This window comes from Gadus macrocephalus, chromosome 4 (genome assembly GCF_031168955.1).
Source record: "Gadus macrocephalus chromosome 4, ASM3116895v1".
Classification (NCBI taxonomy): Eukaryota; Metazoa; Chordata; class Actinopteri; order Gadiformes; family Gadidae; genus Gadus; species Gadus macrocephalus.
In genome coordinates, this window is record NC_082385.1 from 6,597,918 (window position 1) to 6,624,421 (window position 26,504).

At 45.9% G+C, this 26,504-nt stretch overlaps 3 protein-coding genes across 4 annotated transcripts in view; 1 reads left to right on the top strand and 2 right to left on the bottom strand.

The window, feature by feature from the left end:
- The window catches only part of ntrk2b (neurotrophic tyrosine kinase, receptor, type 2b), a 13,785-nt gene extending 7,061 nt beyond the window's left edge, over positions 1–6,724 (top strand). Inside the window, exons 8-15 of the mRNA XM_060051074.1 lie at positions 111–169; positions 270–369; positions 1,201–1,389; positions 2,613–2,743; positions 3,061–3,233; positions 3,814–4,054; positions 5,339–5,497; positions 6,520–6,724. Of these exons, the coding sequence (XP_059907057.1) occupies positions 111–169; positions 270–369; positions 1,201–1,389; positions 2,613–2,743; positions 3,061–3,233; positions 3,814–4,054; positions 5,339–5,497; positions 6,520–6,705 (1,238 nt within the window). The 3' untranslated portion in view covers positions 6,706–6,724. The remainder of the gene's footprint in view (positions 1–110; positions 170–269; positions 370–1,200; positions 1,390–2,612; positions 2,744–3,060; positions 3,234–3,813; positions 4,055–5,338; positions 5,498–6,519) is intronic.
- A 402-nt stretch (positions 6,725–7,126) lies between these two features.
- LOC132455770 (E3 ubiquitin-protein ligase KCMF1-like) lies at positions 7,127–18,559 on the bottom strand. The gene is made up of 7 exons (XM_060049730.1): positions 18,350–18,559; positions 16,412–16,579; positions 15,569–15,708; positions 15,007–15,108; positions 14,433–14,622; positions 13,100–13,484; positions 7,127–12,675 (listed from the first exon to the last, which is right to left on the bottom strand). The coding sequence occupies exons 1-7, from the start codon at positions 18,363–18,365 to the stop codon at positions 12,372–12,374; spliced, it is 1,305 nt and encodes a 434-aa protein (XP_059905713.1). The 5' UTR covers positions 18,366–18,559; the 3' UTR covers positions 7,127–12,371.
- A 308-nt stretch (positions 18,560–18,867) lies between these two features.
- On the bottom strand, positions 18,868–26,161 carry LOC132455771 (integrin alpha-1-like). 2 transcript variants are annotated; one of them, XR_009525333.1, is made up of 13 exons: positions 26,036–26,161; positions 25,593–25,719; positions 25,181–25,261; positions 25,018–25,094; positions 24,746–24,835; positions 24,525–24,627; positions 23,112–23,228; positions 22,580–22,678; positions 22,391–22,495; positions 22,163–22,255; positions 21,831–21,944; positions 20,841–21,504; positions 18,868–20,775 (listed from the first exon to the last, which is right to left on the bottom strand). XR_009525333.1 is itself a non-coding variant. In XM_060049731.1 (12 exons), exons 2-12 carry the CDS (start codon positions 25,716–25,718, stop codon positions 21,448–21,450), a joined length of 1,062 nt encoding a protein of 353 aa, XP_059905714.1. In that variant the 5' UTR covers position 25,719; positions 26,036–26,161; the 3' UTR covers positions 18,868–21,447. The 2 variants fall into 2 exon arrangements, 1 of the variants encoding a protein (XP_059905714.1); XM_060049731.1 differs by having other exon boundaries at positions 18,868–21,504.
- Between the last annotated feature and the right edge of the window lie 343 nt (positions 26,162–26,504).

The window sequence follows — 26,504 nt, forward strand, 5'->3', positions numbered from 1 at the left end:
CAATTTTGGGGGGGTCAAATAGCTCTTATCATAATTAATACCTGGAGATGCATCCAGTCCAGAGCTGCACCCAACAGACGTCCTGATAAAACACCCATAAATCTTAATCCTCTACGATGATATTTCCCCCCCAGGATCCCCAATTCCTCCCTTGGACGACAGCGTGGCCGTAAGTGCTATTGATTTAGAAGCAAAAAGTTGTTTATTACGAGACCGCCCCGATGTTTAAAATACGCACTCTTCTTGTTCCACCTTGTACCCACCCTCAGGTGTACGTGGTGGTCGGCATCGCAGGGGTGGCCCTGACCGGCTGTGTTCTCATGGTGGTCATCCTGAAGTACGGAAGGAACTCCAAGTTTGGTATGAAAGGTACACTCTCTTTTATGAGATTATACATTGGAGAAAAACACACAGATCCGATATCGGTTTTACAGGAACACACGGAAGCTCTCCACTGGCTGACACGCACACACACACAGACAGACACACACACACACACACACACACACACACACACACACACACACACACACACACACACACACACACACACACACACAAGTCACACAGACACACACACACACACACACACACACACACACACACACACACACACACACACACACACACACACACACACACACACACACACACACACACACACACACACAACTCTGATTTGAAAGAATAAAACACAGTTTCCAGTGGAGTCTATCTGTGTTGCCGAGGTCCCATGATAAAATCAAAATAAAATCAAAATAGTGGTAGCAGATAACTGTACACCGTGCACTTTTAAATCCACTTCTGTATCTCTTAGAGATCCTCCTAATGCTGTTCCATACTGTATGTACATCCTCCCCTCCTCCTCTTCCCCTCTCCCTCACCTCCTCCACTCCTTCCCTCCTCTCCCCTCCTCCTCCCCCCTCTCCCTCAAATGCTCCACTCCTCCCCTCCCCCTACCTCATCTCCTCATCCCCTCACCCTACTCCTCCCCCACTCCTCCTTCTCCCCTTGTTTCCATCGATCTCCTCCTTCTTCGTCTCTCCTTCCTCTCCTTTCCTTCTTCCGGCACTCTCTCTCTCTCCCTCTCTCTCTCCCACATGTTCTCCCATCATTCGATTATTACCCCGCCTCCACCTCCTCCACTCCTCCTCCCTCCTGTCTCTCTCCGTCTCCCCCCCCCCCCCCCCCCCCCACCAGGCTCCTCCTCGGTCATCAGCAACGACGACGACTCGGCCAGCCCTCTCCATCACGTCTCCAACGGCAACAACACGCCGTCGTCCTCGGAGATGGGCCCGGATGCGGTGGTCATCGGCATGACAAAGATCCCCGTCATCGAGAACCCGCAGTACTTCCGCAACTCGGGCGGCATGCTGAAATCCGACACGTGTGAGTTACCGCCGCTGGCTCCGTCCCCGGGCAGGGCAGCGTCTTTGGGCCTAGCATGGCGTGGGGGGGGGGGGGGGGGGGGGGGGGGGTCTCACTCTCATCCCCAAGAGAGTGAGAGGCAGAGGGGGAGAGGGGAGCTGGTAACCTGGTCTTTTTACGGATAAAAATCCATGCAGAGAAGGAAGATCATGTCATTACAGCTCCACCTACACCGCCACCGGTTAACATCCTGCTGCATGTTGGGGGGTGGTGAGGGTGGTGGTGTAGGTGATGGTGGTGGTGGTGGTGGTGGGGTTGGTAGTGGTGGTGTTTGTGGTGGTGTTGATGATGGCGGAGGGGATGGTGGTGATTGTGGGGGTGCTGGGGTAGGTCGAGGTGGTGTTTGTGGTGGCGTTTCTTTAGCGGTGTTGGTGATGCTGCTGGTGGTGGAGGAGGTGGTGGAGGTGGTGGAGGTGATGGTGGAGATGGGTTTGGGGGGAAAGTGTTGGTGGTGGTGATGGTGGTGGTTGAAGAGAAGGCGGTGGAGGTGGAGGTGGAGGTGATGATGATGGACGTGATGCTGATGCTGAAGGAGGTGGTGGTGGAGGAGATGGTGGTGGAGGAGGTGGATGAGGAGTTGGTCGTGGTGGTGGAAATAGAGATGTTGGTAGTGGAGATGATGGTGTTGGTGTTGGTGGAGGTGGAGGTTGAGATGGAGGTGGTGGTGATGGTGGTGGTCGAGGAAGTGGATGAGGAGTTGGATGTGCTGGTGGAGGTGCCGAGGGTGGGGGTGATGGAGAAGGAGGTGGTGGTGGTGGTGGTTGCGTTGGTGGGGTTGTGTGCTGGGTAATGCAATGCCGATGACTTTGGCCTGACTTTCGATCCTGCGCTGCACCGTGACTGGTTATGTAGCGTGAGCGAGCGTGAGCGAGAGAGCGAGAGAGCGAGAGAGAGAGAGAGAGAGAGAGAGAGAGAGAGAGGAGAGAGAGAGAGAGAGAGAGAGAGAGAGAGAGAGAGAGAGAGAGAGAGAGAGAGAGAGAGAGAGAGAGAGAGAGAGTGTGTGGTGTGATCTGTGTGGCAAACTCATGAGCAGAACCCATGCTCAATGTGTAGCCAATCATCTTCCACGTGTAACCATGCAACCACCAAGCCATGCACACTCACAACCTGGCATGCCTTGACCCAGAGAGACAGCGTATCTCCGTGCACCGTCCTAACTGTATCTCTCTCTCTGTCTCTTCCAGTCGTCCAGCACATTAAGAGGCACAACATTGTGCTGAAGAGAGAGCTGGGGGAAGGGGCCTTTGGCAAGGTCTTCCTGGCTGAGTGCTACAACCTGACCACAGAGCAGGAGAAGATCCTGGTGGCAGTGAAGGTACGCACACCGCAGACACATCCTCTCTCGCCGCCTTCCTCATTCCATTTCATCACCTCACCTCCCGACCGCATTTTTCCACCTTTGACTTTCCCTAAGTTTAAACCAGGGCTCTAAAAGCGATTCTCTCCACGCTGGTGCATTCATTCATCTACTTTTATTTTCTCTTTTAAACGATTGTCTTTTATTGCCGTTTTGATCATTAATAATAAACCACCGTCAATGGCTTGGTTGTGTTTCAAGGGAGCTGTATGAACAAACCTGCCTGGGCTCTTTATAAACCCAAACCCTGTCTGTCTGTCCATCCGTCCGTCCAGACGCTGAAGGAGGCCAGCGAGAGCGGCCGGGCGGACTTCTACCGGGAGGCGGAGCTTCTGACCAACCTGCAGCACGAGCACATCGTGACGTTCTACGGCGTGTGCGTGGAGAGCGACCCGCTCATCATGGTGTTTGAGTACATGAAGCACGGCGACCTCAACAAGTTCCTACGGTAGGATAATTAACCCGTGTGTGTGGTCACTCTCACTCTGTCTGTCTGTTTGTCCCACTGTCTCTCTGTCAGTTTGTCTCTCTGTCTGTCTGTCTGTTTCTGTCTCGGTCTGTCTGTCACTGTTTGTCCGTCTATCACTCTGTGTCTGTCTGTGTGTCTGTCTCACTGTCTCTCTCTCTCGGTCAATCTGTCTGTCAGTCTCCCTCTGTCAGTCTGTCTGTCTATATGTAGGTCAGTCTCTCTGTATTTCACTGTCTTTCTATGTGTCTGTCTCTTGGGAAAAGTAGTCAAAATAACCTATAATAATACACATATGTTGACAATTTATACAACAATTTTGAATAACAAAGCTGTGTGTCTATGGATGTGTGCGTGTGCGATTGTGTGTGTGCGTATGTGCGTCTGTGCGCTTGTATGTGTCTGTGTGCTTGTATGCGTGCGTGCATTTGTATGTGTGTGTACGTGCGTCCGTGCCTGTGTGTGTGTGTGTGTGTGTGTGTGTGTGTGTGTGTGTGTGTGTGTGTGTGTGTGTGTGTGTGTGTGTGTGTGTGTGTGTGTGTGTGTGTGTGTGTGTGTGCAGGGCTCACGGCCCCGATGCCGTGCTGATGGCCGACGGCCAGCACAGCCTCATGGTGGAGCTCACCCAGTCCCAGATGCTCCACATCGCCCAGCAGATCGCCGCGGGCATGGTGTACCTGGCCTCCCAGCACTTTGTGCACAGAGACCTGGCCACCAGGAACTGCCTGGTGGGGGAGAACCTGCTGGTCAAGATAGGGGACTTCGGCATGTCCAGGGACGTCTACAGCACAGACTATTACAGAGTAAGGCCGGCTTGGATTATGTTTAGTTTTTTCTCGATTTTGGTTGAGCTGAGAGTTCTAGTCTCGTCTGCCCGTCTCTCTCTCCTAGTTAGCTTTCAATTACAATTTATAATTACACTTGGACAAAATCTTTTTTGTATTCAATGTTTTCTGTTTTCTTAAGGGCAATATCACAACTTCCAGCATCAACAATGGTATTTCATTATATAAGTTAGCAGTTGTAATATAATAAAATATCTTTGAGTGCATAGTTGTGAGCTCAAATCATGCCCATTGAGGTGGGAAGCAGAATAGCATAACAGCGAAGTCTTGCTGGGGTCAACGGGTTGATCCTGAATTATGGTCACACGGCGCCCTCTGCTGACAGGATCTTGTAACAGCAGCAAATAAAAAACGGAATAGGAAGCAACCAAGACACACCCGTTTCAAATCTGTTGAGAGCGGAAGCTTTTCTCTTACATAGTATCAGATGTTGCCATTAGATGGAAAAACACACATTAAAGCTGCACTGAGCATGAGCACTCTCCAGTAGACAGTGGTAACTCTTTCCTCAGAAGGAAGAAAACAAAGCAATAAATATATAGAGCAAACGTTTATGTTTAATTGACAATTTACCGTCTATCTCTCTCACTCTCTCTCTCCCTCTGTCTTTCTCTCGCTCTCTTTATTTTTTCTCTGTGTGTGTGTGTGTGTGTGCTTCTCTCTCTCTCTGACTTTCTCTATGTCTCTCTCTCCCTCACTGTTTCTCACTCTCTCTCTCTCTTCCTCATTCTCTCCCTCTCTCTCTCTCTCTCTCTCCCTCGCTCTCTCTCTCCCTTTCTCTCTCTCTCTCTCTCCCTCTCTCCCTCCCTCCCTCTCTCTCTCTCTCCCTCTCTCTCTCTCTCCCTCTCTTCCTCAATCTCTCTCTCATCCCTCCCTCTCTCCCTTTGTCTCTCTCCCTCCGTCTCTCTCCCTCCCTCTCCCTCTCTCTGTGTCTATGTCTCTCTCTCTCTCTCTCCCTCGCTCTCTCTCCCTTTCTCTCTCTCTCTCTCTCCCTCTCTCTCTCTCTCTCTCTCTCTCCCTCTCTTCCTCAATCTCTCTCTCTCATCCCTCCCTCTCTCCCTTTGTCTCTCTCCCTCCGTCTCTCTCCCTCTCTCTCTCTCCCTCTGTCTCTCGCCCTCCCTCTCCCTCTCTCTGTGTCTATGTCTCTCTCTCTCCCTCTCTCTCTATCTCTCTCCCTCTGTCTCTCGCCCTCCCTCTCCCTCTCTCTGTGTCTATGTCTCTCTCCCCTGGTCACTGGTCCAGGTGGGCGGTCACACCATGCTGCCCATCCGATGGATGCCCCCGGAGAGCATCATGTACCGTCGGTTCACCACGGAGAGCGACGTGTGGAGCCTGGGGGTGGTGCTCTGGGAGATCTTCACCTACGGCAAGCAGCCCTGGTACCAGCTCTCCAACAACGAGGTCAGTGCCGCCGGGGGTTTGAAGGGGACCTGTTATACCACCAGGTGTGAGTGGGATAAGCCGTTACAAGCCGTTTTGAAGTTCTGCCTCTTCTGACATCACAAGTGGGCGGGTCCACCTAGATGTACGACGGATAGATGGGTACGCTGGTAGACGGATCTATCCAGCACACATCTAGGTGGACCCGCCCACTTGTGATGTCAGAAGAGGCAAAACTTCAAAACGGCTTGTAACGGCTTATAATATTCGGGAAAAGTGGGGATTGGGCCTAAGGCCCAATCCCATCTCTACCCCTTACCCCTTCCCCTTAACCCTTCAAAACAAGGGGGAGGGGGAGGGGTAAGGGGAAGGGGTAAGGGGTAGAAATGGGATTGGGCCTTAACCAGTGAACAAGTCTAGTACCCCTGCCCTGTTACCTTAAAGGAGCAGACCTGTAGTTAGTGTTATGAACGACTGCTGCGTTTGGGAGTCTACTGTAGAAGCGTTATCTCACCATCAATGATGTCGCCCTCAAGCCTAAACTCACTTGACTGTTGGGTAGAAGCAGTGTTTCGGACTGTATTAGGGTATCACATTATAACGACAGGAGATAGTCTGCTTAGGGTCTCCATCGACGGTGTGTATGCATTATGAGTACTTTACACACCAGCCTCACAGTGAACCAACCACAAACCCCGTCGGAACACACCGACGATGGCGCCGGCCACAGCCAGACGATAAACCGCCCTTCTCGGCTCGGTGAGGTTGAACGACGGGCCATTTGCTATTTTATTCATATGAGATTTACCCATTGAACTCAGAAGAAAATCAAAGAGAAGTTAGGGCTTATAGGACTCCTATAGGCTAGAGCGGGGAACCACAGGAACCACTCACAACCACTCCCAACCGGCTGGGCCTCAAACCCCGTAGCCAGCGCTCAGATGAGTTCGAAGTCAGCGACAGAACCGTCCAACACCCCCCCCCCCCCCCCTACCCCAACCCTCCAACCTGGTTAACACAACCCCTCCCCATGTGGCTCCCAGGTGATCGAGTGCATCACCCAGGGCCGGGTGCTGCAGCGACCCCGCACCTGCCCCAAGGAGGTGTACGACCTGACGCTGGGCTGCTGGCAGCGGGAACCCTACATGAGGCTCAACATCAAGGAGATCCACAGCCTGCTGCAGAGCCTGGCCAAGGCCTCCCCGGTCTACCTGGACATCCTGGGTTGAGGGGGCTGGGGGGGGCTTGAGAGGCTGGAGGGGGTAGGGGGCTGGAGGAGGGTGGGGGGGGGGGGGGGGGGGTGCAGCCTGGTGTGTGCTGCGAGAATGGGGCCAGGCGGGTTGGTTGGTGGGTTGGGGTGTTGTGTTGGATGATGTGACGGTGGGTTAGGTGGGAGGATTGTGTGTTTGAGGTGATGGTGGTCTGAGATTGGAGTGTGTCTCTCTGTGCAACGCCTGCTTTAGATGGCGAGGACGTGAGAGTGTGTGTGTGTGAGAGAGAGAGAGCAAGAAGAGAGAGAGTGTGTGAGTCTGTGTTTGTGTACATTATCCGAGTGTAAATGTTATCGTAAATGTTGTCGTTCATTTCTTCAGTCACGACAAAATCGACAAAAGCCTTAAAATTTGATTCTTTTCTTTTTTTCCCCCCCCCATTTCTTTTTGAGTTTGTTCCTCCTATTCTACTCGTGTTGGGCGTGTCTCACAAACCTAAAACCAAAAGATTGAGACAGATCTATGACCCCATGGTATCTGCAATCATTTGTAGTCCTAAAAACGGGTTGAAATCAACACCCAAGCTCTAGATGTCGCGTGAAACGAGAATAGGTCCAGACCACCAAGCGATTCTGTCCCACGTATGGCTTTGTGAATTTCTTTCTTTTACTTCCTAGATGTAAAAAACGTGATGCATTAAAACGACCAACGCTTTGGTAAACATGTATTTGCTGGGGATGAATAAAGGGAAAAACTTGATGTCTCGCTATTACGGACATTTTGCTGTTCAGCAACAGCTATATCTTCTCATTCAAGAGAAACGGCCCAAAGGCAATGCAGTCTGTGGAGACATTGAGAGAATTGTTTTTTTCATTTGTTTACGGCGCGGGCCGTTATTTTTATTTGTTTTTTTGTCTCACCAAAATGTTTTTAATATTTTAGGAAATTTCTAATTGTCAACCAGGGGCTATTGACATTTGTTTTCATATAAAGTTGATCTATCATTTACGTTATGGCTTTATCGGGTGGGTTTTCTGTCAAACTATCAAAGGATCTTTCCTTATAATCTCAGTATTAGCTCTGTTCATCAGCTTGGGCTTTCATACATAAAAGATACATGCATATTATACATAAAGAGTATATCAATGATTGAGGAAACTAAATCCAACGCAGTATATCCCACACACATTTCCAATATTGTGTTTATCCATATAACTTACTTCTGGTCGGAGTAAGTTGAGTGTTTTTAATGATATGGGTCTTTGTATGGAATATAATGCTCCCTATGCAGTTTTCTCAATTGTTTATATAGCGGTCAGCATCTGTGGATGTTTGTAGATATCTGGTTATATTTTCCTATAGTCTCTTATTCTCGACTAAGAAAACAGTGGTGTTTTGAGTATGCTTTGAGTGCACTATACATCTCCTTACGTTTATTTTTATGTAACAAAAGCACAGTTAATGAGGGTTTCAAGCTGTGCATGTCTATAAAAAAAAGATGAGCACAATGCTTTTTTATTTTATTGTGTTTCTTTTTCTTTTATCCAAGTTCTGGATTTTTTGTTTTGTTTTATTTTGTAAATTCACCAGCAATGTCCCTGGCCATGTTGTTCACATTAGGTGGCCCATATCTGTAAACTGTGGTTTGTATGTACACTAAGAGAAATATTTTAAATGTTTCCCAGTTGTTCATTAGAACAAGAATCCAAATTATGTTGTGAAAAAACGTTGAGAAACTTCTTTCAACTCATTTTTCAACGAAAAGGGAAGGACAACGGCCAACAGGTGGCTGTTTACAGGAGGACATTCTGCTTTTAGGTTTACTTTAACCTTTTGGTTGACTTGTGAAAATACTTTGTTTCTTTTCGTTCTTGAAAACCAATCCACTGCTGCAGCTTATTTTGCTGCGAGCCGACCAACGGCAGAGTTAAAGTATCCAGAGTTTGATGGCCACGAGGTGTTTGAGTGTGTAGAGCTTTCCTCTCTGGACTGGTTCACCCAGGCATGTGATGACTGATACTTCTAACGCTGGACACATTAATGCTAAGGGAGTCAGTGCTGTCCCCCCTGGGACAAAAAAAAGATATGACCCTGCTTTCTTAATCTTTCCCAGTAGCTTTCTCGAGACATATCAAAATATAACCATGACACAACTGGGACGAAAAAAACAAACCCTCAGTTGTCCTCAGTCTACTACTGACCTTTCCAAAAAGATAAACGCTAAACATGTTATTCCTGCTCCAACCAAATCCTCTACAAATATATATATATATATAAATATATATATATGGATATAAAACATAGCGATCATTGAAACATAGGCAATGTTAAATGCACTTGGTACTTATCCAAACGCACAAATGCACAACCTTAACACCCAACTCAGACCAATGCTTTACAGCGGAAGTTGTTCCAAACTACAACAGTCTTGACAGACTACAAACAAAATGTCTCTTTGATTATACTATCTCAAATATATATATAGATATATATTATATATATATTATATATATATATATTATATATATACACATATATATATATATATATCTAAATACATGTGTTCCATTCTGTACAGTTCTTATATTTGTCTATGAATATTAGGCTATCTTTAATAGTATATTCTGTTTGAAACAGGTATCATGTTAAAAACTGTGACATCAACTGAAGAAAATGTGTTATGGGCCATCGGCAATACATACTATATGTAAATACAGTTTTATTTGTGCGATATTGTATAATTCATTGTGCTTGTTCATAACAACAGTGACAATACAATCCGTTTTCTTTCACCAAGGACTTTCTTTGAATCGTTTCTTCTTTCTGTTTTTTCTCTACAAAAATAATTCGAATTTTCCTCTTTTTTCTCCCGAGCGTAACGAGGAGTTTTTATGAAGATTTATTTTTGGACATACCTTCTATCTGCGTAAAAAAAAAAAAAATGACCCTAGGCTCCGGATCAATTTTGAAAAACAAAAAACGTCAGGATCTTCTCCTCTCGCCCGACTGACGTCTCGAGAGACACGTGGTCACTGTCTGGAAGGTCAAGGGTCAGCCACCTCTGACCTTTGTAGCCTAGCGTGATCCTCTTCAAGATGAATAACTGTGACTTTGCATCATGAATGGTAATATTATTTTGAATGTAATCTAGCAGGGTTGGGACCTTTTTTGAATGTAATTTATCTTTAAGGGGGCGGTTGGGGGACGATCACTTATTTCTTTGTAAATATTCAGAATAAGTTTTAATTTCTGTGCAGATTAAAGTTTTAATTACTATGTGAATAACAAACAAAAAAAATCTACAATGTACGAATGTGTGCGAGTGGGTACTGACCCTGAGTGTGTATGTATGTGTGTGCGTGTGTGCACACAAGTGCGCAAAAGTGTGTGTCTGTGTGTGCACTCTATTGGCAGATCTAACACTTCTGCTTTAATATCAACAAATTCTATCAATCAATTCTATGCTTTGTGCAAAATGTGAGTAGCTTATCCGCAATTAATGGAAATGTTCCTTGTAATACTGTGCATTTAATAAAGGTGGTATGTCTTACAAAACGCTGTGCGCATCTACAATCACTTTACCTTATTACGTCCCCGTAATATTCTTCCATGGTGGGTCGCCGACAGGAACACAAGTGCGGTAAGTGAGACGGCTGATCTAATAGAAAATAAGCCCCAATTAGGGTAGGGCGGGGCCTATGTGATTAAATGCTTTTTGAAAGTATCAGAGTATAGCCATGATAACGGGCCGTTACGGATAATGAAATCATGCAAAACACAGAAGTATACAAACACGAGGAAGTCTGCAGTGTCTTTTTAGAAGTCAAGCGTTATAAATGTTAGTGGTTGACGTATAGGTGGCACTCAACCACATGTCTGGTGGTCCGGCCAGTGGCGGAATGTGGTCGGAGGTGTGTGTTGACGTTTAAAGGGACTCCATTATAAAACAAGGTCCACTGTTGATTGGCAATTAATCCAAAAGTACAACGATTTGGAACTTCATGGCCAAAAAAAATAAGATCAGTCATGGAGCCAGAATGGAGCAGAGCAGTATTTTTCCACTCACTTCCTGATCACATATAATCTAATATAGCATTATCTAGCATTTATACACACAGCAGCTGTGTTTCGGGTTATATAAAGCAGTTCAAAATATACCGTAGTGACATCAGAAGTGGGGGCCTCCTCTCGGACGTATGATGAATGCAGTTGGTACAGTCCACGTGGTAGGTTTATCTATCCGTCACACATCTCTGGGTGGACCGTGGACGATCCCACTTGTGACGTCACTACAAGATAATCACCAACACGCCCGGATCGATACTTCATATTTGGTACGGTTTAATGTCTAACAGCCAAACCCAACACAAACCAGTAAAATAAATAATAACGGAAAAAACATAACGGGTTAATGTTTTCCTCAAAGGCTTTGTTTGTTTATTTTATTCTAAATTTACAAGTTAGAAAAGTCCCCTCCCCCATCTTAGAACTGTTATGAAAGTTAATGCACAGATGTATTATACAACTTAGTGTACTTATTATTTTTTTTTTTTAGGGTAATCGTATAGGCATGGAGGTGGCGTGGCTCGGGTCAAGGCTTCAACAGATTGAGACGACAAACTGAATAAATAGAAAGTGCCATCCTTAGCAAGTGGGAGTCAAACCTCTCCATTCTACAAGTTAATAAAAAAAATCTATTAAAAAAACAAAAAAATATCCTTAATATGTGGATGGGGAAGGGGTGAGGGGTAGGGGGGTGTGTGCGCACCGTGCCGTCGTGGAAGAGTGCATCGGCGCAAACGGACAGAAGATTGTGCGCTTGCTTTATAGCGACGTTACAAACCGTACGCGGACATATCCCACCGTTTGTCTTTGAACCGTCAACACGAAAAGAGTCACCACAGAGAAGCGTCGCACACACAGAGACCGGAGACAGTCACCGCGGATGATCCACATTGTTGTGTTTCGTCGTGGATGACACAAAAATAACACCCCACACATGTTTCTCCACGAGTGCACTTTCCAGCTTGCGCGTTTAGTAACAGCGTCTTATCCATAGCCATGAATAAAAACAGAAAAAAAAAGAAAAACAGTTGAAAGCTTCCGGTAGTTTTTCCATTTCGATGACATCTAATGTCACCTGTAAGCTGTGAATAACTGCATGCGGTGAAAAGGTAGACCCTCCGAGCACTTATTAATTAGGAGTGATAAATACATAGAGCAGCTTCCGCCCAGGGAACCGTTCCCCCCTCGCGCCGGGGGATGCGCGAGCATTCCTGTTTTGCATTGTCACAGGAAGCGCAGGTCTGACAAGTCACCCGGCCTCCAAAATAAAAGCCCTGTGGGGATTGATTATCGTGTTTCCATTCGATTCGTACATTGGCCCAATTCTCCCTCCCCCCATAACGCCCCGACAGTTCTTTCCACACTTCAAAACTGCCGTTTCTCGTTCTCACCGTCAAAAAATAACACCCCCTCCTGGAGAAAAAAAAATAAATACAGAAAAACCATCCAAGAAAGAAAAACACCACAGAACCAAACACAAACCCAACCGGAAAAAAACAACAACCAAAACATAGGAACTAAAACTCAAACAATCTGCCACTCGCTCCTCGAACTCCTCCACCCGTCACTGGCAGTGGCAGCACAGAGGACACAGTCTGCCCGCCGCCGCACGGGCGACATCAAAGAGGCCGCGGCGGAGGCTCCGCCCCCACGGAGGCGGCGCGCAGGCCGCGCTCCCGCAGCTCCAGGCGCTCCAGCGCCACGTCCAGCGGCATGACGTCCACGCAGCCCATGGCGCCGAAGCCGGCAAAGTCTCTGCGGCCCCCCTCCTCCTCCTCCCCCCCCGAGGAGGAGGAAGAGGAGGAGGAGGAGCCGTCGTGCATCAGCGTGGACAGCAGCAGCTCCTGGACGAAGAGGCTGTGGTCGGCGCGCTCCGCCTCCACCCGCTGCCGCTCCGCCTCGCACTGCTTGGGCTCGCATAACCTGGAGGACGGGGGGGGGGGGGCGGGTTACAGGCGCCGGAGGGGGGGTGTGTGGGTATGCCAAGTGTGCGTCTGTGTGCCAAGTGTGTGCTAAGTCTCTGTGTGTGTGCGCCTAAGTGTGTGTGTGTGCTAAGTGTGTTTGTGTGTGTTAGTGTGTGAGCACGTGTGTGCATGCGTATGTGTGCCGCCAAGTGTGTGTGTGTGCCAAGTGTGTGTGTGTGCTAAGTGTGTGAGCACGTGTGTGCATGCGTTTGTGTGCCGCCAAGTGTGTGTGTCTGCCAAGTGTGTTTATGTGTGAGCACGTGTATGCGTGCGTGTGTGTGCGCCAAGTGTGTGTGTGTGTATGTGTGTGCCAAGTGTGTTTCTGTGCATGCGCACGCGTGCGTGTGCGTGCGTGCGTGTGTCGGGCGCCACGCCCCACTCACCGTGCTAACAAGAACTGGGAGGCGCCGTGGCAGTTGGCGTTGTGGTTGCTCTCCCCGGGGGCGTGGTCGTGGGTGAGGATGGCGGCGGAGGCGGCGGCCGGGTGCGGCGGGTTGGGCAGGGCGGTGGCGGCGGCCGAGCCGATGCTGCCCGGGTTGTGGTGGTGCCCGCCGCCGCCGCCGCCGCCGTGGTGGTTGTTGTTGTGGTTGCCGCGGCGCGCGGCGTGGCGCGGCCCGCCCGCCTCCAGCTGCTGCCGCGCGGCCTGCGCCTGCTGCCGCTCCAGCTGCAGCTGCATCTGGAGCTGCTGCAGCTGGGAGGCTGAGGGCCCCGCCGCGTTGATCTGCCCGCCGGCCGCACGCCGCACGCCCGACAGCTGGGACAGCAGCTCTGTGTGGGGGGGGGGAGGGAGGAGGGAGGGGGGTGAGCACAGTGAAACAGGCCTCTGCGTTGTCTGCGTTGCGGCCTTCGTCACCAAACAGGGCGCTCAGCCGACACGGGGAAACGCACGGCGAGGAATATTAAAAGGATCCATCGCGGGCGACCAGACTGAGTGGAGTTGACGGTCTCCGAGTGGGCTGGCGCCTGAGCAACAAGTATACTGCCGGGATTAAATAGTAGAGGAGCATCGCAGCTGATCTATCCATCCATCTAAAACACATGATAAAGCCTTGCCCATTAGAAGTTATTCTCTGACTCTCTCATTTAGAGGGGTTATTTATGGGACTAGAGTATATTTACTTCTAAAAGGGCCGTGTAATGCATTTATGGGCCTATATAGACTGCATTTACTACTAACAGCACTGTGTAATAGACTGTACTAATAGAGCAACTTAATAGGACTTCGTAAACTATATGATCTACTAACAGTGCTGTGTAATGACACTGCTTTAACTACTAGCAGGGCTGTGTAGTGACACTGCTCTAACTACTAGCAGGGCTGTGTAATGACACTGCTTCAACTACTAGCAGGGCTGTGTAATGACACTGCTTCAACTACTAGCAGGGCTGTGTAATGACACTGCTTCAACTACTAGCAGGGCTGTGTAATGACACTGCTCTAACTACTAGCAGGGCTGTGTAATGACACTGCTTCAACTACTAGCAGGGCTGTGTAATGACACTGCTTCAACTACTAGCAGGGCTGTGTAATGACACTGCTTCAACTACTAGCAGGGCTGTGTAATGACACTGCTTCAACTACTAGCAGGGCTGTGTAATGACACTGCTCTAACTACTAGCAGGGCTGTGTAATGACACTGCTTCAACTACTAGCAGGGCTGTGTAATGACACTGCTTCAACTACTAGCAGGGCTACAGACTTCATTAAAAGAGTACCTGCGATGGGGTCCATGGCCTCCCGGTTGCCGGGGGTGTAGGTGGAGCTCTGCGAGGAGGTGGTGGAGGAGGACAGGCCCCCCGTGGAGCCGCTGGTAAAGTGCATGTTGGTGCGCCGCGCCCGGGGCCCGCCCAGCCCGCGGCCCGGGTGGAACATCCGCCGCACGTGCCGCACGCTACTGGACTCGTCGTGGGAGGCGGTCGTTAAGGACTCGGGTCACGAACGCCACGGCAACGATTAGCTGATTTAGAAGCCGATCCGTCCTGACTGGGGCCGGTACAATCGCTCGGGACGTTTATCAAGTACGGGTTGGGATCGATACAAAATGAATGATTGGGTTTTCATCGGCTGCTCGCCGGGCGTGGCCAGCTAAACCAGCTCACTTTGCCGTGTGGTGCCATCGTTTATGGGACACACTTTATACACTAAAGCATTAATCAAATAAATAATTGATGCATTAATGACTTGAGTTGCGTCCCTAATACAGTGCCTGGCTTATGGGGGGGAAAAATAAGAAGTCAAAGCATGTAGTGGGCTTCAGGCGCATCAGCAAGCAGCGCACAGGAAGGATATCACATCTCTGGGCGCCCTGTGCTCCAGAGTGAGATGGGCGGTGAAGTCATCGGTCACATGGTTGGGGTCCCCTCCTGGCAACGCTGCACATATGGGGCAGATCTAAAAACGAGAGGGAGAGCGTTAGAGAGACTAAGAACGCGTCGAGTCTAGGGTGGGAGAAATGTTCCTTCAGAGTGCGCTGAGGCACACTGAGTAGCTGATACGGAGGAACAGGGAGGATCAGTGAGGTTGAAGCAACTAGGTCTGAGGCGAAAGGCGTATTAAATGTCAAAATATAGACCGGGCTCAGTTTACATGCACACAGAGTGTACGTTAAAATACTTTTAAGTATTTTAAAATATACTCACAGTTTAGCATTTGTCCAATTCACAGACACAAACCTCATTATAAAATGCAATAAAGTAATTAAAAAAGGAATCTAGCTACAAGGTACAAAATGAATCCAAACGGGCTCTATTCAAACATTGAGATGAATTTCATTTGAGGAGGGGAGGAAAAGAAAAAGGGATTTAACATAGTATTGTGTGGGAGCATTGCAGTCCCGGGTCAGAGTCCTCACCACTTCGGTGGAGGTCTCTGCGTGCTCGGAGGAGACGTGCTCCTGCAGGGAGGTCTCGGTGTAGCCCATCCTCCCGCAGTAGGGACAGGTGAAGGACTGGGGCTGCTCCACAGAGAAGTTGTCCCCTCCGTAATACAGGTCTGGGACGAGAGAGGGACACAAGCTCGTGGGTTTATCACCCCAGCCCATTTGAAATAATAGATGTATGCGATACATTGGCGGTTGGCACATCATGACAGAACCACATCTGTCATGGTTTTCCAATTTGTGTGCATGGCTTGGCAGAAGCTTAAACTGCCATGATTATGTTCTTGGTTTTTAATTTTTCTCCATTACCCAAATACAAGATTGATAAGAATAGTTTAGCCTTTAATATTTACATATTGTTGAAATTGAGTACATGTAACACACGTAATTAGATTTATGTGTAGAGTATGTAGCTTTTCTATGAATGGCATATAGCCGAATTGGGCTAAGATGCATCAAAGCAAAGTATTGCAGAGGAAGAGCAGATAAACGACTAAATGATATCATTGACCGTGAAAAACTTTCTAGTTTTATACAAAAAGTATAAAACAGTTACTGATGCTTACGGCATATTCCATAGTAAGATCACTTTAAGGAGGGCTCTTATTTTACCACAGGTTTGACGTTGGTTAGCCTTTGCAAGCCATTTTAAACCTTACCGACCTTAGAGACATCCCAAGTGGCAGTGTCCCACCCGGTTGTTGGGAGGACACTGCCACTTCTGATCTCACTCAGTGTTGCAGTTTAGGCCAGCAGCAGCCACAGTAAGAGACGCGGCCACTGCTGGTGCCATGCTACGGCTAGCCAGGCTCTTACCGTAGTCTACCCTGGTGAGTATGCACTGCATGGGGTGCTCTGCGGTGTGCCTGGTGGTCGTAGCACCGCCCTCGTAGCATGAAGCACACAGGTCGTAGTCGTAGCAGATCAGACACTTGAAGCGTCTCCCCCGGAAGTTCCCTTTCAAACATGCATCGCAGCTAACACCTGCGGAAGGACAGACGACGAGAACATGTTCAGTGATCCGATGCTAGGCTGTGAAAAAACATCATGTGTGGGCTGATACACAGCGATATTCTCTTAACATTTAAGAAGTTGCAAGCAATAAAACTAAAGAGCAGATCGTTTATGGGTATGTTGTTTAAGCTTGCGTATTGGACTTCAAGACTAGTATAACTTTCAACAAACTATTTTAGCATTGATTCTACCAAAAGTCTATCTATTTGTCCATCAGCACTTTAACAGAGCTGTGGCAATCCAAGGAACACTGGCAAGTTGTCCTGTTAATCATTTGTTTATCCTTATTTGTTAGCTGGCAATGCATTTAGTGTGAACACAGTATGGACTCATTTAGCTCAAATATGAAGTAATGGAAAACCTTCTTGGCCCCTGGGGTTAAATTGTTCACTGGTAGTTAGCCTGTCAAGGCCTAGCACTTTGTGTCTTGAGGACATTCATTCTCTTTACATAAGTAATACAAGTCTACCTCACCTGACCTAAAGATATTGAACTAGAAGCATTAATAACTAACAGAGCTGAATCATGATATGTATGACAAACAAACAGAATTAAGTCCTGGTCAACTTCGAAACCTTCTTTCCTGGTACACACCACAACCGACTGTTGTGGTAACGTTACACATCAGAGACTACTGTCCTGGCAACGTTACCCATCAGAGCCTACTGTCCAAGTACACATCAGAGCTTACTGTCCTGTTAATGTTACACATCAGAGCCACTGTCCTGGTAACGTTACACAGCATAGCCTACTGCCCTCTTAATGTTACACATCAGAACCTACTGTCCCGTTAATGTTACACATCAGAGCCTAATGTCCTGGTAACGTTACACAGCAGAGCCTACGGCCCTGTTAATGTTACACATCAGAGCCTACTGTCCTGTTAATGTTACACATCACAGCCTACTGTCCTGGTACCGTTACACAGCAGAGCCTACTGCCCTGTTAATGTTACACATTTGAACCTACTATCCTGGTACACATCAGATCCTACTGTCCTGGTAGCGTAACACATCAGAGCCTACTGTCCTGTTAATGTTACACATCACAGCCTACTGTCCTGGTACCGTTACACAGCAGAGCCCACTGCCCTGTTAATGTTACACATTTGAACCTACTATCCTGGTACACATCAGAGCCTACTGTCCTAAGGTTCTGGTAGCGTAACACATCAGAGCCTAGTGTCCATTGACAAATCAGTACCTGCAGTCCTTGAGCCCATTAGAACCTACTGTCCTGGTATACAAGAGCCGAGCAGTCACTTTTAACTGCGGAACTACAGCGGACTTATTTGCGTTGTCATACGTTAGCTTGTCCGCTAGCCTCGGAAATGTTCTTGGTGGTGGCTCAAGCTATGGGCTAGCACCGTTAACTCAGGATAAGTGCTAGCAGCACCACCGTTAGCTCAGGCTAAGTGCTAACACCGTTTGCTCAGGCTAAGTGCTAACAACGTTAGCGCAGGCTAAGTGCTAGCTCTGGTAGCTAATGATCCTGTAGAGAAGCTGGATGGAGTAGACTAGAGACACCAACCGGGACAGCACCGGTTTGTAATGACTATGATCATAACGACTTGGAAAATTATCATGATAAGGATAATGTCCACGATAATAACACTTCTATCTGTTGCCAGACGGCTCGTTTTAGAACCAGCCTCGTATGACCGGTGGTCACAACTACGAGTCATGGACTAACGTTATAGCTCGTGATTGCCGAGCGGCCACGTTACCAGGTTACACTCACCCTCATGTCGGGACATCCTACAGCCGGAGACACGGCGCCCCTCGGCTCTCCAGGATGAGAATGAGGAATACGAAGCTGTTTGGAGGTACAACTCAAAGGCGGGCTACCTCGCCTCCTGTCTGGCAAGATGGATCCCTTCGCTTCCCCTGCCGTCTGTCATCTAAAGTACTGCGAAGCGACACTAGGGGGGGATGTTTACAGGACGCTGCTCAAGATCGAGTGTATTATGTCATTTTTCTAAGGAACTGCCTGCTATATGGGTAGCTGGGCTGGGCTGGGCTGATGCCCCCCCCCCCCCTACTAATGACAAATAGGGCTATACACAATACTCACACAAACAAACAAACAAATTATTGCAACATACACAAAATTGCGAGTTGGAGGGGAGTGGAAGAACCAGAGTGAAAAGGAATGCTGGAAAGGGAAATAAAAAAAAAGCAGGCAAATGGTATTTGCTAACAACCCAGAGTTAACATAAATGCCCACATGTTCCCAAATCGTAAAAATCACCTCATACATAGTCATAAAAAAATCTTTATTTTTTTCTGCATCAGACTCAGTTCAGTTTTTTCATGCTGATGAGAAAGCATGACAAACCAGTGCATTACAATGATAACTTCACAGCAGTGTAGAGCATTGGGAATCTCAACAATAACATTTGGCTTCATTCTTAACCTGCTCTTCCACAGCAAGACCTTTGCCTTGAGGCATCTTAGCCCACTTTGGCCACACACCGTCCCTAGAAATGCTACATATTCTACATGTATATTTTATATGTGCTTGATTTCAACAGTGGAAAGTTAAACTTGAATTATCTTATAAAATTCAGTATTAAAATAATGGCTGTCTCCTTCTTGGATTTTGGTTTTAACTGTTGAATATCGGTATCGAAGAATAAAACAAGAGAAGGGTTTAAAACAAAGATCATAAAATTACTTCACCGAAGTTTCACTAACTGCAAAGCTGTGCAAACAAACTGACTGATAAATGGGGTTGTGTGCCAAATATAAAGTGATTTGTGTCATTAAAATGCAAATCTCTGCGACGAGAAGATGTGGATCATAAAACAACAGCTGGTGAACAGTGATAGATAATTATCAGAATTTACCTTACACATAATACAAATAATGTGTATATGTTGTTCATATCCACCTTTATAGGTAGGAATACTCTTTGTTAATCCATAGCACACATATGTTTTGCTCTTTTTGTTTTGGTCAATCAGACTTGGACATGATATTCATTGAAATTAACAAACGTCACAAATAACACATTCCGTAAATAATATAAGATGATGGGAAATAGTGGAATCACACCCTCTTCTTCATTTATCTTTGACTACAGAGTTAACAGAATCATAAGTTGTTATCTAAAAATAAGAATGATATTTACATAGTTTTGTAGCATGTGAAATGCTTATATCTGCCTAACAAGTCTTGTATGCAATAAAATATTCTTAATCATTCTCTTATCATGGTATCACCCGAGCAATATCTGTTGGTTTTCAGGAAGAAAAAGTCGGTGAATAAGTTGTAAAAAAAACAGTTTTGTCTTAAATAATGAGTTGTGGCAAACACACTTTGTACATTTAAAGCTTTACATATTTGAGCGTCCATTTGCATTTACAGTACAATCAAAGATATATATATATATTTTCAAAGGTGCAGTCTGTTGGCTATCTATATCCCAAGTAACCAAAACGATAATTACAGACAAAGTTAATACAAGATTATTAATATTTTTTCCTGCTTTACAAATCAACTTAGTTAAAATGGTATAAAAAATAAAAGCATACATTCTGCACCTTGACTTTGTGAAAAAAAAAACGTTGTGAAAATCAGTGTAGAAATCCAACATTAGGAATAAGAGGATGAGGAATTCGTCATATTTAAAATGGCTATCCTTAAGGAATAAAATATGTAAAAGGCTGAAATGAACAGTGTTTCAATTAAAATAACAAAGCAAACCTCTGTTTAGTTTAGGACATTGGTATTTTACATGTATAATTTAGTTTAGAACATTGGTATTCTACATGTATAAATGTCTATCTAGCCTTTACAAATCACCAGATAAATGTTTGATCCATTAAACCCACTTAGCTTACATATCATTTCTCAGAATAATCTCTTTGCTGTTCTTAAGATAGCAACATAATATACATATATAAATCATTTTGAAACTGTTTTTGAGGGTGGATGAGTTAAAAAAAAAAAGAGTATGTGTTTTATTTCAATAGCAGTTTAGCTAATTAGATGTGTATGCAACTATTGGTGATATTAGTGCAACAGCTATATCTTTACGAGCATTGTGGTTTGTCAAAGCGGTTCTTGACACCCACCAGCTACATCTCATCTCCCCTTGTATACTTTACCATTCTTGCCTAATTTTAGAACTGACCAGAGGTTGATGGTGAGAGTAAATGCTGACTAAGTTTCAACAGCATCTTCAAATAATAGGACAAAAAAAAGAAACGTGTATTTAGCCCGGTGACGTGAATCTGCGGGGAGACTACGACATACATCAAATTGATCAAGAAGACATTTCTTTTTTAATCTTACCAGACCATTGGGATTGTCTTTATATGGCTTTTGTTCGAGGGACACTACTCCTTTGCCCAGGCGTGAGTGAGTGGAAGTAGTCAATCGCCTGTACAGTCTGTGTCGGTCTAAACACCAGTGAGGCAGATGTGTGACTTGAAGGAGACATATACCACCAGGTGTGAGTGTGATTAGCCTTACAAGCCGTTTCAAAAATCGGCCCCATATGACATCACTAGTGGGCGTGTCCACCTAGATGTGTGCTGGATAGATGAGCAACGTTTACTTCAGTCCACTGGGAAGGCTTGTAAACCGATCTATCCATTTCAGATCTAGGTGGACACGCCCACTAGTGATGTCATATGGGGCAGATTTTCAAAACAGCTCGTAGGCTAATCCCACTCACAGCTGGTGGTATAATATGTCCCCTTTAAAGCATGTTACGCAGTCCGTCCAGCTGCTGATTTTGTAGGCCTACTTCCATTGTCTGTGTGGCCTGGTAACCTTGGCCCACCGAGCTGCTGACACTGCTGGTGCTAAGTGCTGGCCTCTGGTCACCCCTCAGTCCATCATGTCCTCCTTCCTGTCCTCCAGACTCTTCCTCTTGAAGAAGTTAATCTGGGAAACGCAGACAAACCCAGTTACCGAACCATAGACGCAATATATCCTCATTGCATGCAATCAAGAATCCTTGATAAGCTGTTGTTTCTAGAGTACCTCGAGTATTTTCAAATTTTTGTAATTCAATAAAATCATTTAGAAGAACTTTGGGTATGATGTGTATACCCTGGCATACACTTTAACCAGTTTAGCTCAATTGACAGACCATGGTATTGTCGAGGCTCAGAATATATGCACTCGTGGTACTGAAAGGGCCATATATTATATGCATAACGGTATACGCATTATTTATTATTATTATTATTATTATTATTTATATTTACCTTCCATAGTCCGAAGATGACTAGTGCAAGGATAAGCAGTCCAATCAGGATGCTGATCAGGATGATCCACCAAGGGATCCCTCCTATAGCCTCCTTGGACACCTGGATTTTCACCTGGAACCCAGGTTAGCAGACACGTGAGAACACACACATTAAACACACAAACACACACAGGTGCGGATGCAATAGACACAAATATATATGGTGTGTGTTTACTTAAAAACAATAATCTATCCTTTTTTTTTTTAAATCAAAAACCAACACTTATTTTTGAGATAACAAAGACGTAAACACCACACTGTGCTTGTAAGTGGAAGAAAACCGTTACTTACATTCCGGGCATTGTGGTCACTGGTCAGCAAAAATAGATGATCCCGGGCTTTAAGGGTACCATTCACCATCATGTATAAGCTGGAAAACTCAGCCTTTGAAGCAAAAAACAACAACGCTTCAGAGCTCAGGAGGAGACATTCAAAAACAAAGAACGTCTATAAAATATATCTATTATATATTTCCCATTGATGATATTTATTTTTTTACATGTGTATACATCTGCTTACCTTAATAAAAGTGGGTTTCCACACTCTAAACGTGACGTTGACCTCACTGGTAACGGCCTCAGGGATCATGCAGTCAAAGGACCTACAAAGGATGGTCCCACAGCTCTGTAACAGTGAACCAGGCATGTTGGTCAAAAGAAAGACAACATGCAAAGTGTACTTCATTCATTAACCAGACAAAGGACTCACCACAAGGTAAGCGCTCAGTGATTCTTTTGACGTTTTGACCGTATGGGTCTTCGAGCCGATCTGTTTTGGGTTGATCTGATTGTCCGTATTACATGTGATCTGTGAGAGGGAGAGACAGAGACACAGAGAGAGAGAGAGAGAAAGGAAGACACACACAGAGAGAGAGAGAGAGAGAGAGAGAGAGAGAGAGAGAGAGAGAGAGAGAGAGAGAGAGAGACGGAAGACAGAGTGAGAGACAGAGAGGGAGAGAGAGAGATAGAGAGAAAGGAAGACACAGAGAGAGAGAGAGAGAGAGAGAGAGAGAGAGAGAGAGAGAGAGAGAGAGAGAGAGAGAGAGAGAGAGAGAGAGAGAGAGGAAGACAGACAGACAGACAGACAGAGTGAGAGACAGAGAGTGAGAGAGAGAGAGAGAGAGAGAGAGAGGGAGAAAGCCCTGATCAACACCCAAAAACATTGAAATGCGTATCATCGCCACGTCAACACAGACGTGTCGTGAGCGCGGGATGTACATGTGTTCACGCATGCTACGTACGTTGGGGCTGTAGGTGACATGGGTGAGGTAGAGGAGGATGTTGTTCATGGTGGACTGGTAAGGGTAGGTGATGGTCAGCTTCAAGGGAGGGGTGGTCACCTTCAGCGCCTTCTCCACCTGTTGGGGACAGACGGTGGATGCAGATAACATGGGAGATGAGAGGAGAGACAGGACTGGACACAGCTATGAGAGATTTGGTAGAGGTACAAATAGGTCACGTTCTCGATAGGATTCTCTGTCCACTGCATGATCACCAATTCATTCATTCCCAATGGCTACTATTAACATCCAACGTGACTTAAAAGGGATTTTCTTTAGGTTCATGACTGTGGAGTGTGTGTGGATGATGGCTGGTTTAAGCAGCCTCACCTGGCCCGAGTCAGACTGATTGAACTCAGTTGCTGGGTGGAGCTGCACACCGGTTGGGCATTAAGCAAACAATGTTGCAATCAATTGAGCAATGAGTGTGCACAGGTTAAACCAGCCATCACGACACAGACAAAAGGCAGATTCATACCTCCGGATCAGGACGGATCAGGGAGTACCCTTCATACCTCCGTCCGGTTTCAGTGTTGTTATGAATGTTACCAGTACATCCTATAGAGGGCAGTGACTGTCGTGTCGCAAATTACCGACATCGACAATCGCAAACATGGCATCTGTAGAGGAGATGATTTTGCTTTGTGTCATCCGAAATCGGCAAAAAAAAGGCGCAAAAAGAGTAGGTGGCATGTGACACCCCTCACCAACCCGCAGATTCTCTCCTCAAAATGTTGCGCCATTTTTAAATGAGCAGTTACAACTCATTGCCAAAGCAGGCAAACAATAAAATAAAAAGGTCAGGTATATAGTATAATATAAGTTTAAAACGTTAAATACAATATACATATATACATATCAGATATTATACTACTCTCTATCTATTTTCGCGATTGGTTGGACTTCTGACTCTATACTGCCGCCTCGAGTTCCGTTGGTATTGCTCCGTTTCTCCCGGAGCACTCCGGATTCGTAAGCTCAGAGGTGACCACTGACGGACCAAACGACCTCCGGGACCGGACGAAAAGGGTTCCTATCCGTATTTACCGTCGGGTGTGAATGGGCCTTAAAGGAGACATCTCCTGTATCAGTACATGGATGATCATTGTATGCAAACATTTCAAATAACCGGCTTTCAACACCAACACCCTGTATATCCTTGTCTGGTGGGGCCCAGTAAAAGTCACCTATGTAGCATGGACATTGTTACAATGACATTCAGCTTCACTTACAGGTAGACAGTGGGTCCACCTTTGGGCTGGGCCAGCCAGACCAAAGTGATCGTTCGGGCACCGATTCTTAATAAGGTGTGTTTGGTTTTCATGAATCGCATATAAACGTGGAGTAGCGTTAAGAGGGATCCCTTCGTCCTACCTTGTATGTTATGGTGAGCTCCTTCCCTATGGCGCTGGTGTGGTTGAAGACGGCCGGGTACTGTTCGCCCTCCTTATATACGATGTGATCGTCCTTCGGCCTCCTAAACAACATACAGAGGACGGCTGTTACAGTTTTTTCAGATGGGATTTCTTAAGGTGAGGGTGAGATTAGGCTGTGGACAGCAGAATCGATAGGATTTCTTTTTCTCTGCTACTCACACTGAGAATATCAGCCCGGCTTCATACTTGACAGGGATTTTGATTTTCACCACGTTGTCGCCCAAGGTCGAAGGGGATTCGTCACTATCGCTGTTGTGGGGACATTCGTAATGTACTTTATATTACCTGTAATCGCCTGTTTATCACAAACTATGTATTTTCTTTCCTATAGACAAAGAAATAATTGTGTGTTTGTGCTTCTTTGTTTAATTCAACTGTATTTTTGGCATGATGTACAGAAAGTTGAAGGGATAATATTATAAAGCTCTCACCTTGTAGCAGTTACGTTTATTTGAATCTCTGCTCCAATATGCTCAGGGGTGACCTCAAACGTCAGTTTAAAATGCTCCTGTGAGATGTGGCAAAATAAAGAGTTCTGTAAGCATAATGCATTCTGGGTCACGGTGGATGTGGTGCACAAGGAGACCACCAGACCTCTGCGTCGCTGGCCAGGAAGGGATACCCCACAGCACACTCTAACCGAGTGTGGTTCAGATTGCACTCCTTGATGTCAGGCTGACAAAACACAAAGTGAAACGCATCATGACAAGATGATTACAAAGAACATGCTTAAAGGGGCCCCTATTTTGACCACCAGGGGACACTATAATGAACCATTACGAGCCATTTCAAAATCTAAGAAACCCTTTGTGACATCCAACGTGGAAGTGTTCAACTGGCTATAATATATATTTGCATGGACACTCCCATTTTTTCATTCACAAATGGCCATATTTCCAAATGGCTTCTAAAGGCTCAACAACATAACCCCCATTGGAAAGATAATAGGCCCTTTTAAACATTGCTGCTTTAGATATGATGCAGACAAGACAAATGAAATCCTCACCTCTACTTTGACATAGTTGATGTTCTGGCTGAAGTCCACTATAACCTTGGCGTTGTATGCATTGTCTTTGCTGTTTTTAACATCAACAGACACAGTAATCTTCTCCTTGTACACTTTAATCACCATTCTGAAGAGAAGCGAGGATGTTATATTGTCAATATTTAAGTCATTATAATTCAAATGTGATTCATATTTTCTGCCTCAAGGGGGCAGTCATATGCTATTTTAGTCAAGTATGGCTGGAGATAATAAATCATTAATATCACAATAACCATGCGTGGTTTTACATGTCCCTCATGTCTCGTAATTCAATAAGAATTCATATATCCATTCCATGCCGATACAAATACCATTTAAAGACTATAAACTGTAAAAATTAAATTATGGCCCAGCCCTACACATTGGCAACATTATGTGAGGAAATCCATAGAGATAACACTCACTTATGGACACTTGGCTCTGCTTTAAGAGACAGGTCCGCAATGCACTTCCCATCTACTCCGCAGTCCACTACAGGAATCTGAAACACATCATTCAAGCAATATTTCCTTATATTTCAACAAAAGTAAAAAAAAACGTGTTAGTTCCTAACTGAATTTTTCAGAATAAAGGGTGCAACCATAGTAATAAATCTATAAATCTATAAATCTATATATTCATCATATAAATATATATATATTTCTTTCTCTCTCTAGGTGTGCATATCGCTTTAAGGGCCTCTTCCAAAAACCGTGGCGGTAACCATTTACTAGATCACATATAACTAACTCTTCACAACAATTATCTGGCAACACTTAATTGTCTTGTTGTCAGGGCTCACTATGTGTGTGGGAGTTTCCTCGTGTGGGAATGAGCCTGTAACAGATAGACTCCGCACTGCAGGATGGTAAACAGCTGCTGTGGATTTCAGCA

What these genes read in the sequence shown, in the direction of transcription:
- LOC132455770 (XM_060049730.1), bottom strand. An exon ending in ACTCACCAGGGTAGACTACG is followed by an intron (nt 15,709 to 16,411) that starts GTAAGAGCCTGG and finishes CTCTCGTCCCAG; the next exon opens with ACCTGTATTACGGAGGGGAC. An exon ending in TCCCAGTTCTTGTTAGCACG is followed by an intron (nt 12,676 to 13,099) that starts GTGAGTGGGGCG and finishes CCCGTCCTCCAG; the next exon opens with GTTATGCGAGCCCAAGCAGT.
- LOC132455771 (XM_060049731.1), bottom strand. Translation starts at nt 25,718, where the DNA reads ATGGTGATTAAAGTGTACAAGGAGAAGATTACTGTGTCTGTTGATGTT. An exon ending in GGAAACCCACTTTTATTAAG is followed by an intron (nt 22,256 to 22,390) that starts GTAAGCAGATGT and finishes TTTGCTTCAAAG; the next exon opens with GCTGAGTTTTCCAGCTTATA. An exon ending in TCATCTTCGGACTATGGAAG is followed by an intron (nt 21,505 to 21,830) that starts GTAAATATAAAT and finishes TGCGTTTCCCAG; the next exon opens with ATTAACTTCTTCAAGAGGAA.